Here is a 20,763-nt window from a genome sequence, read left to right on the forward strand (position 1 = left end):
ATTAAACACTCGTAGACCACATATATCTCTGTAGATGGCCGGTAATTTATAGTACTGTTAGTGCCAAAAGTATTTTAGCTAAGATGATGTCAGATCCTACATGAGATGCAGTGACTTTTGTCTGTGTGTGGTATGTGTATACAAGAGGGTATATGGTCTAGAGGTAAAACCCAAAGCACTTTGCAATAGTGGAACAGAATTAAAATGGGCTAAAAACTAGCTACTTGGCACAATGTCATTTGTCTAGATCCTAAAATGTAATTAAATAACACGTGTTAGGTGAGAGCAAGAGAAACCTGGGGGAATAATCACCAGTGAAAATGAAACTTGCAATTAAGCAAGGAATCATGAAGTTGAAAAGGATACAAGAACAACACTCTAAATGGCAAGAGCTTTAAGGAGACATGTAGTAGCAGTGCCTAGACTTTATAAGGAAAGAGATAAATGTTCAATCTAGATGATGAGAGATAACAGAGGAGAAAACTATGAGACACAGGTATAAAACTAAAACTGGAACAAGTTCATCATTTATATTAGAAACAGGAATTCTGAATTAAAGTGAATGGAGAGCTGTGCATGAGAACTAGTAATGGCTTTCTGCCTGTGAATTCTGTTTGGAGGCGAAACAACCCTCCTCCCCCTAGATTAAAAAGCCACAAAGTTTTGCATTGAACACATGAAGATTTTGGTGACAGTAGTGGTGAAACTAAGCTTCTGTGAGCTTTGAAGCAGAAATTATTGCTTTTGACTCAAAAGTATTTTTTTCAGGAGTGAACCTTTGCAATATTATTTTGTTGGACTGGGATGTGCTTAGACTGTACAGCAAGGATATTTTGATAAGGTCTTTCCAAGGTTGGTCTGTTCTAACTGCAAGGACTCTGATAAGATGTGTAAGGTCACTACGGTCCTAATGGTGTTGTGAGTTTTGAATTGATATAAAATAATTAACTGAACCACTAGAATTAGTATCTTCTGTGGCACTGTGTAATATATCATCATAGGTATAGCTTTAAAATGATATTTGAAGTAGATGGTGTGGACTGTAATAGGCATGCATGAGGAATGGTTTGGGGAAGCATTCCCCCTGCTCGTATTTTCAGCCTGCATTAGTCATCTTGCTGTACCAGGTCAAAGAAATTGAGCGTAAAGAGAAAAATCAAAGCTTCCTAGTAGTTTTTACAAGAATGCCTTACTTTTTGCAATAAAGCCTGCTAATTGGGTTTCTTATTTCCCGCTAAAACAATTTTTTTAATAACAATCTCAGAGTAAGCACTCAAAACAGAGTTGGTAAAAATAACAAGTCTGCAAGGCCACCATGTAGAAGTTTGTACAATTCTTACCTTAGAGCAGAGAGAGCTCTGTATTCTGTGATAAGCAGAGAAGGCCATCTCTTAAATATTGCCTGTCTGTGCTTGATGGGGACAGACAGACACTAATCACCTATAATCCTCTACTTTTTAGGCTGTATTTTCGGAGCCAAGCCAAGGGTGAGACAGACCGGGAGCGGTTGCTGCTGGCCTTCCAAGTCAGCAATGAAATAGCCAGTGGAAGGTTTCCTGTTAATAAAGAATTAGCTCTGGAAATGGTTGCTCTGATGGCTCAGGTGAGCATTATTACAGGCAGAAGTCATTGTTTCTTGGTCCTCTAGAGAGTACAGCTGTATGCTGAATGTCTTTGAGTAAGCAGCTATCTTTTACATCAAAAGTGATATTTCTTACCAAAAATACGGTCTGAGGTGTACCGTGCCAAATGCATCACACCAGCATAGCTGTATCAGTAGAACACCTTTTGCTATAAGGAAATTTCCTGTGGAACATCCTCTTCTTTCCTTCTGAAGAAAAGTATTGGAAAACACGATGGGGCTGGACTCTCCCCAGAACTGCTCTGATTAGTGCCTTAGTAAAGATACGGAAATAGTATTGCCTATTAGAAGTCCGTTTAATAGTAAAAGCTTTCACCATTGCACTGCCAATAGCCTCTTATTATTATTCAAGGAACAGCATTTTGTAGAATTTTCCATTAGACCTCCAGGCTTACGTTTAGCATTTTACCACATAAAACGCATTGTATGAGTTGTGGGCATGATAAACAGCATAATCATTTTTTACTGAGCTGAAACCAATTGTTGCACTTGTTAAAACGATGTGAAAAGAGATGAAGAAGTTGGGAACATTGTCCATACTATTTACAAATAGGGTGTTGTTTTAATTGGCTAATTGAGAATAAACCCCAAAAGCTTGGCAGTTATACAGAAGTGTCTTCTTACATGTAGCTGGCCCAGATGTTGTTTTGCTTTTTCTTAGATCAGTAAAGAATTCCTTGAGCAGTCATGTCTCCCATAGTTGCTCTGTTGTACACTTATTGTTGTAAATACTGCAGACAAAATTCCCCAGCCTGATGTTTTGCATGACTAGTTAAAACAGTAGATAGCAGTATGGGAACCTGTGGAATGATCTATTGCACTAAAAACCCCACAGTTCTGTTGTACTACAAACTTTACGGTACATGCTGTCTTAGGTGGAATATGGGGATTTGGATCGACCGGGATCTTCAAGCCCTGGGGGAACATCACAACCCAAAATGCAGCATCTTCTCCACCAGGTCTTAGACAAATTCTACCCCAAACGCTACAAGCAAAACATTGCTCCTGAACAGCTCAAGTAAGTTGTTTGTCCTCTTAAAGTCTGCACTGAAAACAATTTATTATGCTTGCAAAATTCTCTCTTGATACTTAAGAAGTTTCAAGGAGCTCATTAAGTTTATATTAACGTAGAAGCTTAAACAACACAAGTGTCAGAAAAAAAGGTTCCTTCAAAATAAAATGGTAGTTAACTAATAAAAAAAAAAAGCCAAATCACCAACTAACTTTCCCCAAATTAAGAAGTTTAAGCCTTTCACTTCCAGATTATGCAACCCAGTTCCAACAAATTCCAGCATGTCTAAGCCTAAAATGAATTCTCTTTGTGAATTTTCATTTTACCCTTCCTCTAAGACTCAGTTGAACCCAGATGCCATTTGCATCATGCCGCAAAGCCAGCACATATGGGCTGCTTCAGGCCATGCAGTAATTCTGACAGGGCTTTTTGATGTTCTGACTTAGAAATTCTCAAACACTATGCAGTGATCCCAATTACTCAAATACAGAAATCAGATGCTGTTGTGGATCTCAGCTCTAACTCTTTTAATGAAAGAGTGGTTTCTCCCAGATCCAAAGTTACTAAGAAATGCAGAGGTGGAACTAATGCAGTTACCTTCTCTTGGAAATAAATTCTGTATGCGTGTGGCAAGGTAACTGTCAAGCCATCCCTAGTGAGCCAAATCAAGAGAGAGTTGATGTGCATTGCTACTCCATCTAGAGCATACTACAGACAAGTTAAGAATAAGGTGAGAGTATAATCGAATGAGAATAAAGTTGGGCAGGATTTTACTGCAACAGCTGCCTGAGTGTTTGTAGTTTCAGTTTTTGAGTGTATATGCCAGTGAACAAGCAGTATGTGACCGGGGTTCCTGGACATTCCAGTATAACCAGTGGTAAAGTGACTGTGGAAGCAGAGAAACTTATAAAGTAAACTCAGCTTTGTACAACCTTCATAACTGACAGTGCTAACAGCCCTATTTATAGTATTTGTGTAGAATAGCCCTGAGTGGTACATTTATTAGCTGATATAATTTTACTCGCATTCCCTTGGAAGACTTTAGTAAATGGTGCTGTTTTGTGTCTTGGATTCTGACAGGCAACTGGCTGACAGGCTGGCGACAAAGTGGATGGTGCTGCAGGGATGCTCTCCACCGGAATGTGTTCGTATTTATTTAACGGTAGCCCGCAAATGGCCTCTCTTTGGAACCAAAATGTTTGCTGCTAAGGTAACTGGAACACTCTTTTTTTTTTCTCCCCCAAAGAATGAACTCGAGCAGAGATGTATCTGTGATCTCTGGTAACACAGATTGAAAATGCTCCTATCTCAGGAAGTGTTCAAACTAAACTCTAGTCTGAATGAACAGCTCTGGTACCACACCGGTTTAGAAAGAAGGAAGAGAAATGCGTTCTGGACGCTAGGGGTTGCTAGTGTTCAATAAACAGATATTGAAGCTTTTCTGGCTGCATCAGTTCATCCTAATACAAAGTACTACCTCTTCCTACAAACCCTTGCCAAAGTTCTTACTACAGGCAGGTATTTCTCTGGTCATCAGGGCTGCAATAGCTTAAAAATACAATGTACATACCCCACTGAGAGGAAAAAGGGAGTAGTCTCCCATAAATCACACCATGTAGACGATGCTAGCTGAAAGAAGAATGGATATTTCAGCCCTGTTCTTCGCTTGACACTGAGCTGGCTGCTTTCCTTGCCACATGAGAAAAGCAAGCACTGCTAATGTCCTGTTGCAGAAACAGAAAAAAATGAAGCATATATTGGGTAAGCTGCCGCAGGCATCATCAGGACAGCAAAGAAACAGATTGAGGGGGTGTGTGGGGGTGCTTCTTCCAGGAGCTTGTACCATCCCTCAGCCCATTTCACGCTAGAGCTCTGTACCTCTTACCCTTGACTAAACTCATGTCTTAGCACACTAATGCCAAAACAAGACTTCTCAGCCTCAGCCATACTCCCCAACCCAACAGAATTCTCTGTTGAAAGCCTGAGAGTGTCTTGTTCACGGCTAATGTCTTTTGCTTTGAAGCCAAAGCTATTATAGTTATTGAATAAAGTCTAATGATGTAACAGACCTTCTTGATTAAATGAAAAGATTTCAAAAAGATAGTTATTTCCATGATCGGTAATAAAAGCAGAAGAAGCTATTGGTATTTAAGGTCACTGACACCAAAGAATCAAAACACAGAATAGTACCACCCACAGTTTAAATAATATTGGTATTTCTGATAACTACCATAGTTTATAATTAGTTTAAAAATAGTTAAACAGTTAAATATATATATATATATATATAATTAGTTAAAAATAGTTAAACAGCAAATCCTACAGCATTAACCATATAGCAGCAGATTCCCAGGAAGGATTAATGTCTTTAGACATAACACATAGCTCATCTTTAACAGATAATTGATGCACATTTGCCAAAATGTGTAAGAAAAAAAAATGCATTGATGTGATGGCACTGTATGTGCATTGGTACTATGGAAACCAACAGGCATCACTGCCTGAAAGACAGCAGCAGAGTAAGAACCAGATCAGAACACAACTGCTGTTCTGTCACTGTCCTAGCATTACCTTCAGTTCTAACTACACTGATGGCATTTAATCTCAATATCTCTGCCATTGTTGCATCTCATGTACTGCTAATCCCCAAATTCTATGTCAATCTGAAAATATTATTCCAGATTTTGAAATAAATCATCTTAAAAATCAAACCAGGCCACACATGTAAGCCTATAGGATTCTCTCACATCCATTTTATCCTTAAAACCCAAGTTTTGTATCAGAAACTTCTTCAAGGTATAAAAGAAATGTTTAAATTTAACATTTTCTATTTTCTGTTTCTCCAGCCTATTTTGCCTTCCTCATTGGAAGACTGTCCAGTTTGGATAGCTGTGAATGAAGATGGTATCAGCATACTGGATTATAACACTATGGTATGGTGAGGAATACTGTTTAAGGAAAATAACTCATCTCTCACAGAAAGACCTTCCCCTGAATCCACTTAAAGTCAGTAAAAGTTTGTCTTTAACTTCAGCTGGATCCAGAAGTTAATTTGTAGAAGTCAGAAATGAGGGAAGTGAGGGCTATGTTTTAACACTACATAAACAAAGGAAAATTACAGCTACAGTGTAAGGTAAGGTTCCATGAAACTGCTATCTGTCCCTTTGATGGGCAGCAAACAACCACAGCAGCAAAACCCCAGCGGTGTGTGCTTTACTACCACCTGGGATATAGCAAAGTGTGCACCATTGCTCTGAAGCAGCAGGGCATCAAGCAAGCTAGCAAAATCCTAGAAATGCAATTCTCTTTTGAGATTTCTCTGCCAGCTGTTACCTCTACAGCCAATTACCTATTGCTGCTGGAGAGCTGAAGTTCTTGCCGTAAATAGCAAATATATGAGTTTGAGGTGGCCGTTTTTTCTTTTACAGAAATATTACTCTTTTCAACTATCTGTTTCTGCAGCACTTGAAGCTCTCTTATTCATACTCTTCCGTGCTGACCTTTGGAGGCTGTCGAGATGACTTCATGATTGTAGTCAGTCAAATAAAAGAAAGGAGTTCTGGAAAAAACAGCACAGAAAAACTGCTTTTCGCAATGGCAATTCCAAAGGTAATTACAAAATGAACGATCAGTGCCTTTGCAGCTGGCAGCATCACAGGTGGGCATTTGGTACAAGCACTAGGGACTGGTACTTCTGGCTGCTGCACAAGCTGTGTACATTCAAGAAATCCCTTGCAAGGTGGAACCTTTAATCAAATGACTTATTCCACCCAACTCTTAAAGTCATACCTTGAATCCAAAACTGAACAACTCCATGTGAGACACAGCCATTTGCAAAAGTTTTGCAGTCAATAGGTTCTAAAAATCAAAGGGCACTTTTCTCTCTAATTGACTTACAGTTAATCATTTTCTTTTTTCCCCCTAGATTGTTGAAGCAACACTTCTTATTGCCAGCTATATTAACTACCGTTCAACAGCTTCACTTCTACCCTCTACACAACCCTCCCGAAACGCAACACCTGCTAACAAGCTCTGGGAGACTGAAAGTCGGTGCTTTTTTCCTTCCAAGCCTCGAAGCACTAAGGGGCCCACCCTGCTCTGAGGGTTCATTCCAAATTACTTTGGAGATTTTTTGTTTGTGGATTTTTCTTTTGTTTCTTTTTACACTACTGTGTACTGACTTGCAGACTGTTATGATTTTGCCAGTTGTACACCTTGTTTTAATGCAGATTCTGATTCTTTTTCCTTGACAACAGAAAAAGTTCCATAGTGTGCGTAGAGGCAGTATTCTTTCTCCTCAGAAGTGTTGATCTTGGGGATTGTGCAGTTTCTTTTCTGTGCCACACTCCATCCAAGATGTCCCACCTCAGGTCCTTTTGCTGCACAGTGCTCCAGTCACACTGCATCTCCTGCTCTTCCCTTGCACCCACTCTTCTTCCATCTCCAGCTGTTACAGCTTTGCTCACAAGCACATACAGTTTGCATTGATCCCTCCCATTTTCAGCTTTGCACCTGCTTTTAGATTGCTGCACTGCACCTTACGCTTGGAACCTCAGTTCCAGCTTTTCCATCTCCTCGTGACCTCTTTTCCTCATCACAGCCCCTTTCAATTATTTCCACTATTTCCAATAATATTCTGTTTGCAGTCACTAACTCAGTCACTAACTTGTTCACTCTTTACCTGCATTAGACTGGAACCTCTGCAAGGCAGATTTGAGTAGTGTAGGCTTGAATTTGACTGCAATGGGCTGAGCACACAGTCCTATTAAAATTAAAAACAGGTGCTTTGGGATACTGTGGCATGTGACATGAACCCAGTACAAGGGTGCATCCTGCTGATTATTACCTGTATAAGGAGTTGCCTGTCAATTCCTCATAAACTAGAGACACACTGAAAAAGCTATTACCAGAGTGTAAAGATTAATAAGACATAGATGGCCAAGTAGTTTAGACATAGCAATGTCTATGCTCTGGTTATGAATAGCCATATTATAGTTTTGACTGGTGTTGAAATTCACTCCTGCCACTCAGAACAACTATTAAGATAACTATTGTAGTTTCTGGAAAAAAAAAAAAAAGCTCTCTGTATTTATGCAACTGCTTAACATAACCAAGACAATTTATTTTTTCCTAAAGCTACATTGACTCCTCCCTGAAACTGATGCCAAAATTCAAAGACAGAGACTTTCCAAGTCCTTGCCCCAGACATGAAAGAAAGGAAGAAGCTATTGAGAGGGATTAGGAACTAAACTGACAAAAAGACTTCTGATGCATGTCAAGGGTGATTTTAAGACCTGAACTAGGGAGTACAGAGTTCAGTGGTACATAAGAATTTTTTCAACCTTAACTTTATAAAGGTGAAAAGCCGACATCTTTGCATGTTGAAGTCTCAGAACAATTGAGACTGGAACAGTGTCAGACGACGCCCTAGCTTCTGCAGAATGGATGTGTTTCGACAGCTGACGCTGTTCTATGTGTCAGATCTCTGCTGCAGGGCTGAACGTGTCACGTGCTCCTCTAACATGCATGTCCAGACTTTCCCTTAATCACCGTTACAGATGCTTTGGGATGTGTTTGAAACTGCACATGATCTCAGACAAAGGAAGACAAGGCAAGCAAACCTTGCCATTTTATCTGTCTTTCAGCAACTGGAACAGACCTTCTCAAACCCCCTCTGCCCTTCTTACTTCACAGAAGCTGTTCCTTTAAAACTCCTGCTTCCTTCATGCTACCAGGTCAAGGAGGAGGTAGATAGCAAATAAACACTCAAATACTGTTCTTCATATTTTCCACAGGAGTGTTTTTTGATCTGTTTCAAAAGGACTTTGTGCTGATTGGGAAGCCTAATGGATTTTAAACAAACGAAAGAAAAACAGCCATGCCTCTTGAGAACTCTAAATCTGGCTTGAGTTTGACTATTTTGATGAGTCTTCTACAAAGCTAAGGAAGAAGAACTGCCCTTTCAAAAGTACCATGTGCAACTTCATAATAATTATGCATTCATGGGCAACTTTCCCAAATTAAAATGGTGTGAATCCAACCATTATAAAGAATTCAACAATGGCAAACCAAAGCTAGTCACAAATGAACAAACCAACCATACCAGTGTTTTTAACTTCCTAGTACTTGCCACCAACCCTCAAATATCCAACTAATGCACGCAGTGGAGCTGATACTGCAAGAAGTTTTTGTTTCATACTTATGGCAGGTAGAAAGCCACAAATTAGAAGAACATGGGGCAGACAAAATCATTCTAAACAATCTCTTATCAGCATATTAAAAACAAACAAAAAAAGTGGTTTGTGGAAACAGACTTGAAACAGATTATGTATACAGAGACCTATTTGCACATACTGTAATATACCCACTTGTCATGAATTTAAGGACCATCCCTTGAATTTACTGAAAAGGGTAGAAGCTTTCTGAGCCAAAAATAATGTTGTGAAGGTATTGTCTTAGTCTTTTTTTTTTTCTCCTTAGATACTTCTAAGTGACAATAAATCCTCATAGAGCAGTTAGTAGCTTATATTCTCATTTTCTCTATATCTTAGTATAGATACACAAGTTTGAATAAAAATAGCGTTCTTTCTCCTTACATAGTCACATACAACAGACAATTCCTCCGGGATGTGGAGGTGTGTTTGGCAGCCTGCTTCTTATGTCCTGCCAGTAATAGAGCTGCCTCAGAATGAGCTGAACTCAACTCATTGTCAGCCGTTCTGAGGATGCTCAAGGCATGAAAGCCTCCAGTTCATTGTTCAGAGGCTGTACTTACCTTGTGCTGCTAACATTCACAGCCTCAGGGACTTGTGTCAGGGCAAACATGGAGCAGAGATGTTGAATAAGCAAGAGCTGTCATGAAATTCATTATTTTCTGCCATAATTGCACTTTAAATTTACAACCATGGCATATGGAACTTTTTTTCTTCCTTTCTTACAAACATTCATTAATACTTGAGTATTTCAGGGACCACCCCACTCCAATACCTCCTATTTATAGCTTACCTGACTCTAAAACAAACAAAAACCTGTGTAGGTATCTATTTTGTATGATTCTTTGATAGGGAAAACAGTTTTTATTTTAATCGATGCTTTTGGCAATGATTATTGCTACAGTATAGAGTGAGATGACTGAAGCCTTTGTTTTCCTAACTGCTGTGTGTGTGTAAAAGACTGTCTTGGAGATACTGTGAGATTTCTGTACTTAATAAAAAGCAATTATCATGAATTAAGTTGTATTTCTTCTGAGATTGAAAGAAACTCTTTATCTCAAAAGCCGAAGTAGCCCTGATGTAAACAAATGTGGGCAAAACCTGTGTTTGGCATCCGGACACATACCTGGTGCACACCTGCCATACTCTTAAGTCCTTGGTTCCCTCTGTTCATTGTCTGACTCTCAGCTGTAGCAGATCACTGATGCGCACTCCCATGGGTACTGGATGTCCACTCCTTCCAATGATGGCTAAAGCAATCTTCCAGACTTCTGTGATACAGCTCCACCTGCATTTCTTCTGTACTTACAGGACTTCGTGGGATTTTTGCAGTGTAGGCAATGTTCCCATCACACTCTTAGGCCCAAGACTTATTTCTCTTCTGACACCTTTTCCCCACTGCTCAGCACATCTTCCTGCTGCTGTAATGCTCTTCGAGGTTCTTTACTATTTCCTCCTTCCCTCCCCACAAAGAAACACAACCTGCCCAAACCAGGCCCCTGAGCAGCTCTGTACCTAGCTCTAAGTATGCCACAGGAGTGTTAGTCAAAGGACCTCTACTGTAGTCACATTCCTGGGGCCTGCTGCTGTTGTTGAGAGCTGGTTTCTGCTCCTGCCCCAGCACTCAGCTTCCCCAGTTCTGCCAGGACTTGCAACCAGTTTGCATCAGGGTACAGCTTCACTAATTTCAGAGAGAGAACACTCAGCCCACCCCCAACAACTTTGTGTTACGGCAGAACTGGACTTACAATTATGGCAAACTCCAACATTTAAAGCATTTGTGAGAAACAAAAACACACAAAAAAAGTAGCTAGACAGGGTTACCAAAAGCCAGTGATGCCTCCCAAAGCTGCTGCCCTTCACTTTGACAACCAAAATACTCCAGTGATAAGAGCTAACCTGTATCTTTAAAACACAGCAATGATGCATCACCACATTTTAATTCTACATTATGTGCGCACTTATAGCACAGCACTGTATGCAGATTAAGCACAAGCCCAAGGCTCCTGCCAGCTTGCTGGTTTTGCTCTTGTTTTTCCAACATTTCTGTTGCCTCAGTTACATCACTATGGAGTTGTAGAAAAAAAAAAAAAAAAAGGATAGAAAAATACCAGTTAAAAGTTACAGTAACTTTTAAATCATCAACTAAGAAGAATATTCCAATATTAAGTTAGTTTCAGTGAAGCTACTTTATTCACATAGCATTATAATTTTCAACAACATATTTTCCTCATCATCTCAAAGCAATTGATACCCTGTTGGCTGAGGCTGGCAGGGCCCCTGGAGCCCACCTGGTCCAAGCCCTGCTTAGGCAGGGCCACCCAGAGCAGGGTGCCCAGGGCCACGTCCAGGTGGCTTTTGGAGATCTCCAAGGGACTCCAGCACCTCTCTGTACAGAGAGCCTGTTCCAGGGCTCAGCCACCCACATGATAAAAATGTTCCTGATACTCAGGTGGAACCACCTGTGTTTCAGTTTGTTCCCATTGCCTTGTATTCTGTCACAAAGCACCACTGAAAAAGCCTGTCTCCATCTTCTTTACACTCTCCCTTCAGATATATACACTTGTATACACTTATAGGATTCCCTTCCTGAGCCTTTTCCAGGCTGACCAGCCCCAGCTCTTGCAGCCTTTCCTCACACGCTCCAGCCCCATAACAATCATGGCCTTTCCTCGTCTCCCTCCAGTACGTCCATATACTGGGGGCCCAGCAGTGGATGCAGCACCCCAGGCATGGCCTCACCAGTGCTGAGGAGAGGGCAGAGATGCCCACCCGTGACCTGCTGGCTACACTCCTCCTCACGCAGCCCAGCACAGTTAGCCTTTTTTGTTTTGTGGCAAGGCCATGTTGCCGGCTCCTGCTCACTCGGTGTCCATAAGGATCCCCAGGTCCTTTTCTGCAAAGCTGCTTTCCAGCTGGTCAGCCCCAGCATGTACGGGGAGGAATGGCATGGGGTTATTCCTCCCTGGGTGCAGGACTTTGCACTTCCCTTTGTTGAACTACAGGAGGTTCCTGTGTACCCATCTCTCCAGCCTGTCCAAGTCCCTCTGGTTGGCAGCACAAACCTCTGGCATAACAGCCACTCCTCACAGCTGTGTGTCATGAGCAAACACCCTCAGCACTTGTGGGTGCCTCCCGTCAGGTCCCATGGACTTACACGTGTCTAGGTTGCTTAAGCGTTATCTAAACTTATCCTCTTCCACCAAGGGTAAGTCTTCCTTCTGTCCCCTGATATCTGGGGCCTGGCATTCCTGAAGGCTGATCTTGCTAGTACAAACTGAGGTGAAGGCACTCAGCACCCTTCTTTTCCATGTCCAGGAGTTACCCTGCCCCTGTGCCATTCAGCAGTGGGCCAATGTTTCCTGGTTTCCTTTTTGCTGTCTCTGACATTCCTAAATAGATTCAACTCCACATAGGCTTTGGCTTTCCTAACCACATCTCTGCATGCTCAAACAATGTCTCTATATTCTTCCTAGGCTACCTGCCTCTCCCTGCTTCCACCTTCTGGTGTTTGAATTTTGCCGGGAGCAGTTGTTCATCCATGCAGGCCTCCTGGCATTTTTGCTTGACTTCCTGCTTGTTGGGATGGGATGGCCTATTCTTGTGCTTGGAGGAGGTGATCCTTGAATATTAATCAGCTTTCTTGGTCCCCTCTTCTCTCTAGGGTCCTATCCCATGGGACTCTTTCAAGCAGATCCCTGAAGAAACCACAGTATTCTCTCCTATGTTTATTTCCATAAACATAATTGAATGCAACAGTGTATTTTAATTTTCTGTCATTTTCTTTCTAAAATTCCCCTGTTGATCAGGAAGTTACTGTGCTAGCCGACCCTTTAGTTTTGATATTCTAGACTGGTATATGCTTTTTTCAAAGAAAGGATTAAAAAAAATAAAAAAGCCCACGTTTGTGTTGGTCTGGACAAGGTTACACCATGTGTTTATCAGAATGCTCAGATCCACAGAAATTTAAACATTTGATGGATATTCTTGCCTCCCATTGCCATATTTATTTTCCAGAGAGTTCTGCTCACCTTTCTTCACAGCAGCCAATTTCAAGGTTCACTTGTGTGCCTGAGCTGGCACCTTCTATAACAGCTCTGTGAGTCTGTGCAGACTATTACCCATAACGTCATTCTACTGCTGCACCACATTGTAAACCTCTAACTTAAAAAAGCCATGGGTCAGTGTTGCTTGCTTTGCATGCATCTGTCCAAGTCCTGCAGCAAGTTTTCCACCTTGATTATTTTTTATTACTTTATTCCACTTGATTGTGGAGCTTCTTTCCTCTGATCCAGGATTTCTTGACAACTTTTGTACACTTCCATTAAGCAGTCCAGACGTGGCTGGGAGCTCTAGAAATCACATCAAACAACAGAGAACAGGCTCTGAATGGGGTGTAAAACAGTGAGATTTGTCAGGTAGATAAAAGAATGTGGAGACAGCTGACACAAAGCCAAAAATCAGAAGCATGCATGTAGAAGGAAAGCAACAGCAAGGTATCTATAGTTGATTAGCTTTATTATCTCACCTTAAGACAACAGAGAATAGATTTCCTTTTTACATGTTCATTGAGAATTCATCAAATTCCAGGAGATGTTTGATGTAAGCCATTGATAAAGAAATGCAAAGCCATTGCCCAAGCCACACGTGCTCTATGATAAAAAAAAATGCCAGTCCCTGAAGCTGTCGGGTCAAAACATGAAGCACCATTCTGCAGTTAGCCTCAGTCTCTCACCAAATCAGAAATCACTTCCTTTCTCAACTCATAACATACAGTGACAGTATGGAAGGTAATCCACACCTTCCAACCCACTAACCTATCTACAAGGCTGTACTCTACTCCCTCTGGAGACCTACAAAACAGTAGATTTCTGTGCACTAATCCAACACTCTAAAAGACCTACTCCTCAAAAATCTACCTTCAGGACAGGGAGCTTAGACACCTGGCCCTTGGCCTCTGCTAGTACTGTCAGCAAGAGGACAACTGAAGGTTAACTGAGAACATCAGTTCACACAAACAAGGGAATGGTGGTCAAAGTATAATGGTTTTTCATCACTTCTAACCTGGACCAGATTAAAACCAACAAAGAGGTGAAAGTTTCCCAGGCCCACAGTCCCTATGGTCCCATGACTTTTGAGCTCCCAAAACAGCACTAATGTGTAAAGTCCATCAAACGCCTCTCCTTGCAAGCGTTGCTTAAGAGAACAATAGGTCAACTCAGCACAGAAGTGCTCCTGGGCTCAGTGACACGGCAAATTGTACTTTTGAAGGCTGACGTACCTTAGAGGAACAAAAACCCAACAAAGGAGATGCGATAAAGTTACTAATTACTGCTCCTTCAAGACTAAGTAACGTTCTAACTTACACTTTAAAGTGAGAATTACTGACAGTTAATGAACTGCAAACTGACGCAGCTTTCTGTACCTCCTTTGCTGGTGGTAACAACTCTGCCAATATTAAGATACTGCCAGGGATATAACACTGTTCAGAATTGAGCTAGGGAAAAATAAATAAATAATAATAATAAAAAAACACACTAGTGTCAGGCAGTCCCTCTGGAGCTGAAAAGGAGCATGTATAATGAAAACCAGGTTCCTGAATGCCTGGAATTCAATGGTTGTAGACTTCCAGCAAATCCGTTTTACTCCGTTGGCTCTGTGTGAAATTTATACTATCCATCGTTAGGAAATACCTTCACAACTGTTGGACTGAGTTAGCAGCACTAATCAATGGATCAGTCCATTTGCACCTGTAAGTATTTAACTGAAGACTAACTGCATCCAGTCATAAACTGGATGTGGATTACGAACTGATATTCACCAGCAGTGGGCAAATTAAGAAGGACAGGAGGGGCTATAAACACAACATCAGCAGTCTAAGATGTGAGGTACATCTGTATAGCTTACTGCCCCTCAAGGACCAGGGGACTGTTGTGTTAGGCACACACAGGCAGAATGAAATTCCATCCCAAAAATGTGATTATGAACAGTCAGAAAAGGTTAGCAAGAGAAGAGAAAGGAAAGACGGTAACGGTAAAGCAAACAAGTTATTATACATTAAGCAAATTGCTCACAGCTTGTACTGTGATCTTTGTCAATGAGTGTGATAAGGGAAGTTATTGTAAACCAAGAAGGTTTTTATGAGATCTTTTGGCACAGAGAGCTGAGAGAAAAATCAACTACAGCACAGTGCTACAGCTACGAAGGTAATGCTGAGCATGAGAATGCATAAGAAGCTGTGCAAGTCCTCAGTACCCTATGTGAGCCAGACTTCTAGTTCATGCAGGCTGCTGGTTAGGTTCAGAATTAGACAGCTCCCTGTTCTTTCCCTGGTATTTCGTTCTGTGAGACTTGTAATACCACACGCTGCACACTGCTCTAAGACCCACCAGTCAAGGAAAGGCAACTGTGATCGGCTACATGTAGGGGAACAAAGATACATGCAGACATCTGGTACACACACAAGCCACAGATTTGGACTTCTCCATTATTCAGTTAGACTCACCTGAAAGAGTGGAACAACCTCAGATACTCCCTGAGGATCCTGAGGGTCCTTCAGGAGGATGCACAGGTAATAGATAACTTTTTGCTACAAGACAAACAAAATAATTGAAGTTTGAGAGTGCCTGGAGTTATCACAGAAAGAGGACCTGTTTCAACTCATTGGGATGAACGAAGCGTGCAAAATTTTCTAAGGATAAATTGGCAGAAACATCTGTGTTTCACAAGGGTAAATATTTTTGCTTCAAAATTATGTACGAAGAAGCTTGCAATCAGACTCCTTCTCTTTTTTTCCTATTTGTGTTCAGCCTTAAAAATATAAGAGTGGTTTTGCCCTACGGACTTCTCAGTTTTAATTGTAAAAGTAGCAGTCAGATTTTCAGAAAACCCATCCCTTCTCCAAAACCATTCTTCTCCCAAATCTATTTGAGAACAACAAAATATACAGGGAAAAAAAAAAAAAAAAAAGAAAGCCACCACAGGATCTACACATTCCTGCTGACAATGCTTTTCTCTTATGCTTTTTTGATGCATACCATTTTGCTAATTATCTGTTTTGCCTTTCTAAGAAGTTACACAATGTTGGAACATGTTGAAGATTGTGGGGACTTAGTAAGAATTTGTTTTCATCTACAGCAACTTCACACACATCAGTGACAGTGTGAGTGACCTCAGTTCTTCATAACTGTATTTGAACAAAACAATGATGATAGTGCAGCCCAGCAAGTCTTAAATAAACAAACAAAAAAAAATGAAAGAAGTGCAAAGGCTTTTCTGCCCCCTTGCCAATAAAGAGAAAGAAAAGGAGCTCAACATCACCTTTGTCTCCTTTTGCAAGAAAACTTTATATGAATCTATGCTAATCTCCAAGTGGTCTTCACAGACTGTACTTCCAAGAAGACAGGTCTCGCTCAAATTAGTTGGAAAAACACTGATTTCGGAAAGTGCAGAGGAGAAAGAAATGTAGCTAAAAATACTTTGGGGGAGAAACATCTCACTGGCTGGCATCTTTTTTTGCAAGCCAGGCACGATCCAATGTTTTTAGTTTTTGAAAGAAAGATCTCTAAAGAAATCCAGTAGTGTCCTCACTCAGGCAGCCTGAAGTCCTGTTAAGATTTCCTGCCTAACATTTCTTAGTTCCTCATTATAGTTCTTCAGAAACGCTTACTCAACAGTTAACGGTGGTTGTGCAAAATGCACCTTCCAATCCAAGGGGTTCAGTGCATTTCGCTGTCTGGTTATGACATGCAATTTATTGTGAAGAAAGTAAAACAGATCCGAAGACAGAGACTATATTTAAATTCAGTTTCAGCTACGGAAGTCTGTTAACAGAAAGCAACTAAGTAAAACATTTAGATTACAGACAAGCTGCAGTACAGGATTGACTATTCCCACACAGATTGGCTGATGTATGAAGCCAATTTTGGAAAGTTTTTTTGTTAAAACATCTCTTTTCCAGGTAAGACTAGGAGAAGATGACTCTAGGCTCAGATGGTTTTATGATTATCACTACCTGGTTCAGCATATTATGCAAATTACTGCCTTCTACCTTCCCACCAATGCAAGCAGCTCGGTGCAATGTATATGCCATTTCCCAGTCACCACAAGCCACACTCAAATCTACACATTTTTATGTATAGCTCTCCTCCCTTCACTCAGTAAGAAAATAATTCCGTGTTTGTTGTTGTTGTTTTCTTTCTCTACTAAATTTTTAACCTGAAAAGAACACATGCATGATAAAAGGGTAAGGTCTGCTCTTCCATAGGAGACTGGCAGTTTACCCCCAAGATGGGACAAAATAATCTCTTATTCTTGTCTATCTTCTTACCTCCCTCTAGACTGCTATAGAATTAGGCATCAGCATTAGGCATCAGCAGTTAGGCATCAGCATCAGTACAATATAATACAAAGAACTAAAATGACTAGCTCAGTGCCAGTGGCATTATCTAAGGGATGGATCTGACTTGTTGAGGCTACTTGCTGAAGTTTTACTTTAATGGCAGGAGAAAAGATGATAGAATAAAGGCAGGAGAAAAGACGATAGAATAAAGAGAGAAATCTGAATCAAAGCTCCTGATGTCAGTAAAGCTATGGATGCTGCTATGTTTAATTGCCCTGATAAACCACTCTTGTGAAAATACACTTGATGTGAGTGTGCCCACAGATACACAAGAAACACTGATTACCATATAGATGGCTTCATTGATAACCACGTCCTTGACTCGACTCATCTCAATGAAGGTTGTGCTCTCCTTCCCTGAAGCATAGGACGAAGTCAACTGAATGCCAAGTGAGCCGATGACCAACAGAGATTCCTGGTCAATTTTCACAAAGTGCAGGTAGATGATCAGGCCAATCAGCGTGATGAATATAGCACCAGAAAGCACCATACTATTCTGTAACACAAGCCAAGCAAAGACAGAACTTTGGTCTTACAATTATGTGGCTTTAGACAAAACACAACAAACAAAAAAACACCACACTGCATAGTAAAACATAATATTAAGGCTACATTTACAAAGCAGGTTTTATGTAGGTGAGTCTGTTTATTCAAAAGGCTGGCTGCTATATGCGTAATGAGATTTACATCACTAAACATCAGTCTTCATGGAATGGTCTGAAAGAACTGGGAGCTGAAATTGAAATCAGCAAGAAGAAATTATTCCCTTGTAAAGCTAGCACAAAAATCTCAACCCAAAGCAATTATATAAAGCAATGACAGCATATTATACAAACAGCTATAGCGATAACATCACTGACAGAGAAATGGTGTTAAATGTTTACTGGAACTAAGGATGGCATCTCAGAAGGGAAGAAGAATCTTTTACCAAAAGCACTAGCCTAGGCCTATGTAGGAGATCCAAGTTTTCTTCTAATATACTGTGAGTCTAAACTTATTAAAACTTTCTCTCTCTTCCTGCCTTAAATACCAAGCCAGAGGATATCTGCTTTCTCCTGTCTTTTGTCTAAGGACAAATTGTCTTTTGCACGCTGTAGTCTTTGGACTGCTGTTTCATAAAATAATATGTAAATCTAATGCTATGTAAGTTTCATAGTCATCTTTCATCAGTAGGTCAGCAACTGTAAGCCATCTGAAGACCTGGTAATAAATCCTAAGGATCCTCAATCTGCAACCTATTTCTGGGACGTGTTTGCGAGAGCTCAAGGCCACATACCTATGGACTGAAGTTGAAACTGACACTTCCTAAAGGACCAGAACTGCACAGCTCTACCACTCAAACTGTGCCTATATCACCATGTGAGGTAAAAATGCCATGTCCACATTCAAAGAGAAAGGATACAGGATTTCTCCCAAGGTTTGTCACCATGGAAAAAAAAGCAGTAACGAATCACAGGCATTGAAATCCACAGAGAAACAGACATTCGGATCTCCTTTCCTGGCAGAAAGGAAGGACTGTAGTTGCATATGAGATTCATGATCACATGTAAAACCAAGGAGGAAAGTGGTGGTTGGTAACCCCTGGGATGTATGTTTTTGTAACAAGTAAGACTTGAAAACAGCTTCACTTCCTGTTAGAAAATAGTGAACCACCTCTTCATATTAGAATTACTGCCACATGACTCACATCTCCATCCCTGCCTTCATTCCTGAGAAGATTACTGAGAAAACAGAAGTGCCACACTGTTGGTCACAGTCAAGCTTTTGGAGTCAGGCTACTGAGTTTAACCAACAGGTCTACGCCTGGCAGTTGGTCCTTCTGTGCTAATATGGGTCAAATAATATGGATCAGGTACCGGAGCCAGCACTTGAGCGTTTCTCGGCTGCTTCTGCAGTCTGTGCTGCCATGGTCTGACCAACAGCAGCGAGAGGCGGCAGCGCGGCGGTTTGGCTCCCTCAGCACAACCCCAGGCCGTCCACCTGGCGCTCGCTCGCCTCCCCCAGCACCTCCCGTCCTGTAGCAAACAAACACCCGCCGGCGGGACGCAAGGACCGCCGGGGGCCGCCCCTGGGGCTCGGGTGCTGCCGGCCTCGTACCTCGCTGAGCACGAAGACGCCGTAGGCCGCCAGCCAGACGGCGGAGGTGACGGCGCTGAGGGAGCGGAGCTGCAGGCGGGGCCGGCGCAGCGCCAGCTCCCGGCAGGAGGCGCTGTGCTGCCGGCGCCGCAGCGCCAGGGGCTCCCCCGAGGCCGAGCGGAACGGCCGCTCCTCCACGCCAGGGGGGCACCCAGGCGGCGGCCTGCAGCTGCCCGCCTCCATGCCGCGGTGCGCCCCGCTTCCGCCGGCGCGGAGGGGACGGGGAGAAGGGAAGGGAAGGGAAGGGAAGGGGCGGGGAGAGGCGGCGGGCAGCGCCCGGCCCCGCAGCGCCGCCAGCGGGCGCCTCGCCCGCACCTCCCGGCACCTCCGGGCCGCGGGGCTCCCGTGCCACCACACCGCCGGGAACGGGGGGGTCATCTATTGCCTTTAACATTCCTGATACACAGACGTTGCCTGTTCTTGTCCGTGCATCCTTACATACAGGCTTTATTTATTTATTTATTTATTTATTTATTTATTTATTTATTTATTTATTTATTTATTTATTTATTTATTTATTTATTTATGTTCAGTGATGCTTTCTCAGCAGCTTAAAGCAGTGCTTTCTGGGTCCTTGCCATCTCAGCACATAAGGAATTGGAGGCTTGGCTTTGCATCCAGACTTACTGACTCTGCGCGGTGCTCTCACTGCTTTGCAGTTACACCTCAGGTGCTTCGCCTGGCACTGATGCAGAGCTGCAGGGCGGTGATTTCCAAACCTGTGCTGCCTTCCCCACCCCAGGCCACTGAGCATGCCCGTAGCTCTCCTCACAGATGTCCTTGGGGTCGTCTACGGAGAGGTTGCACATGGTGCTGGGGAGATGGGTCAGCGGGTGGTGGTTGGACCAGCTGACCTTGGAGGCCTTTCCCAGCCTTAACGATGCTGTGGTTCAAGGCGCTGTATGCAGGGTGCCCTGGGATCCGGGGTGCTGCACACAGACCCCGTCCCTCACCCTTCTGGGGGCAGCAAGGCCGGCATGAGAGGGAGGGAGACACTGGGGCTGGTCGTTGGTCGGGCTGGGCAGGAGGAGGAGGTGCAGAAGGCCCTGCGGCTCGTCCTGCGCCTCGCCAAGGTGAGGGGTGGGCCGGGGCGCCCAAGGGTGAGCTGAGGCAGCGGAGAAAAAACACCTGGCGGGCGAAGCGAAGGGGCTGCGGGGATGGGGGAGAAACGAGTGAGAAACGCTTACGTGGGAGGAGAAAACAATAACGAAGATGCGGCTTTAAAGAGGGAACTGGCACGTGAGGCGCAGGTGAGGCGGCTGAGGCAGGCAGGCAGGAGCCCAGCGCGGCTGACGGGGCCGTGAGGGGGGGCGCGCGGGGCCGGGCGCTAACGGCCGCTAACGGCCGGGAGGGGCGCGCG

At 42.6% G+C, this 20,763-nt stretch overlaps 2 protein-coding genes across 3 annotated transcripts in view; one reads left to right on the forward strand and one right to left on the reverse strand.

The window, feature by feature from the left end:
* The window catches only part of PLEKHH1 (pleckstrin homology, MyTH4 and FERM domain containing H1), a 48,539-nt gene extending 38,657 nt beyond the window's left edge, over positions 1–9,882 (forward strand). For both annotated transcript variants that reach the window (XM_068684190.1, XM_068684191.1), the window contains exons 24-29: positions 1,462–1,603; positions 2,518–2,660; positions 3,735–3,864; positions 5,501–5,587; positions 6,117–6,263; positions 6,580–9,882. In XM_068684190.1, the coding sequence (XP_068540291.1) occupies positions 1,462–1,603; positions 2,518–2,660; positions 3,735–3,864; positions 5,501–5,587; positions 6,117–6,263; positions 6,580–6,756 (826 nt within the window). In that variant the 3' untranslated portion in view covers positions 6,757–9,882. The remainder of the gene's footprint in view (positions 1–1,461; positions 1,604–2,517; positions 2,661–3,734; positions 3,865–5,500; positions 5,588–6,116; positions 6,264–6,579) is intronic.
* A 1,149-nt stretch (positions 9,883–11,031) lies between these two features.
* Positions 11,032–19,638, reverse strand: PIGH (phosphatidylinositol glycan anchor biosynthesis class H). Its single transcript, XM_068684205.1, has 4 exons — positions 19,365–19,638; positions 17,554–17,763; positions 15,372–15,455; positions 11,032–13,218 (listed from the first exon to the last, which is right to left on the reverse strand). The coding sequence occupies exons 1-4, from the start codon at positions 19,584–19,586 to the stop codon at positions 13,117–13,119; spliced, it is 618 nt and encodes a 205-aa protein (XP_068540306.1). The 5' UTR covers positions 19,587–19,638; the 3' UTR covers positions 11,032–13,116.
* Between the last annotated feature and the right edge of the window lie 1,125 nt (positions 19,639–20,763).

The sequence above is a fragment of the Anas acuta genome, chromosome 5, assembly GCF_963932015.1.
Source record: "Anas acuta chromosome 5, bAnaAcu1.1, whole genome shotgun sequence".
Lineage (NCBI taxonomy): Eukaryota > Metazoa > Chordata > Aves > Anseriformes > Anatidae > Anas > Anas acuta.

Coding starts and splice junctions, on each gene's coding strand:
- PIGH (XM_068684205.1), bottom strand. CDS start 19,586: ATGGAGGCGGGCAGCTGCAGGCCGCCGCCTGGGTGCCCCCCTGGCGTG. Junction 17,764..19,364: donor GCGTCTTCGTGCTCAGCGAG/GTACGAGGCCGG, acceptor CTTGTGTTACAG/AATAGTATGGTGCTTTCTGG. Junction 13,219..15,371: donor AGGTTGTTCCACTCTTTCAG/GTGAGTCTAACT, acceptor TGTGATTTCTAG/AGCTCCCAGCCACGTCTGGA.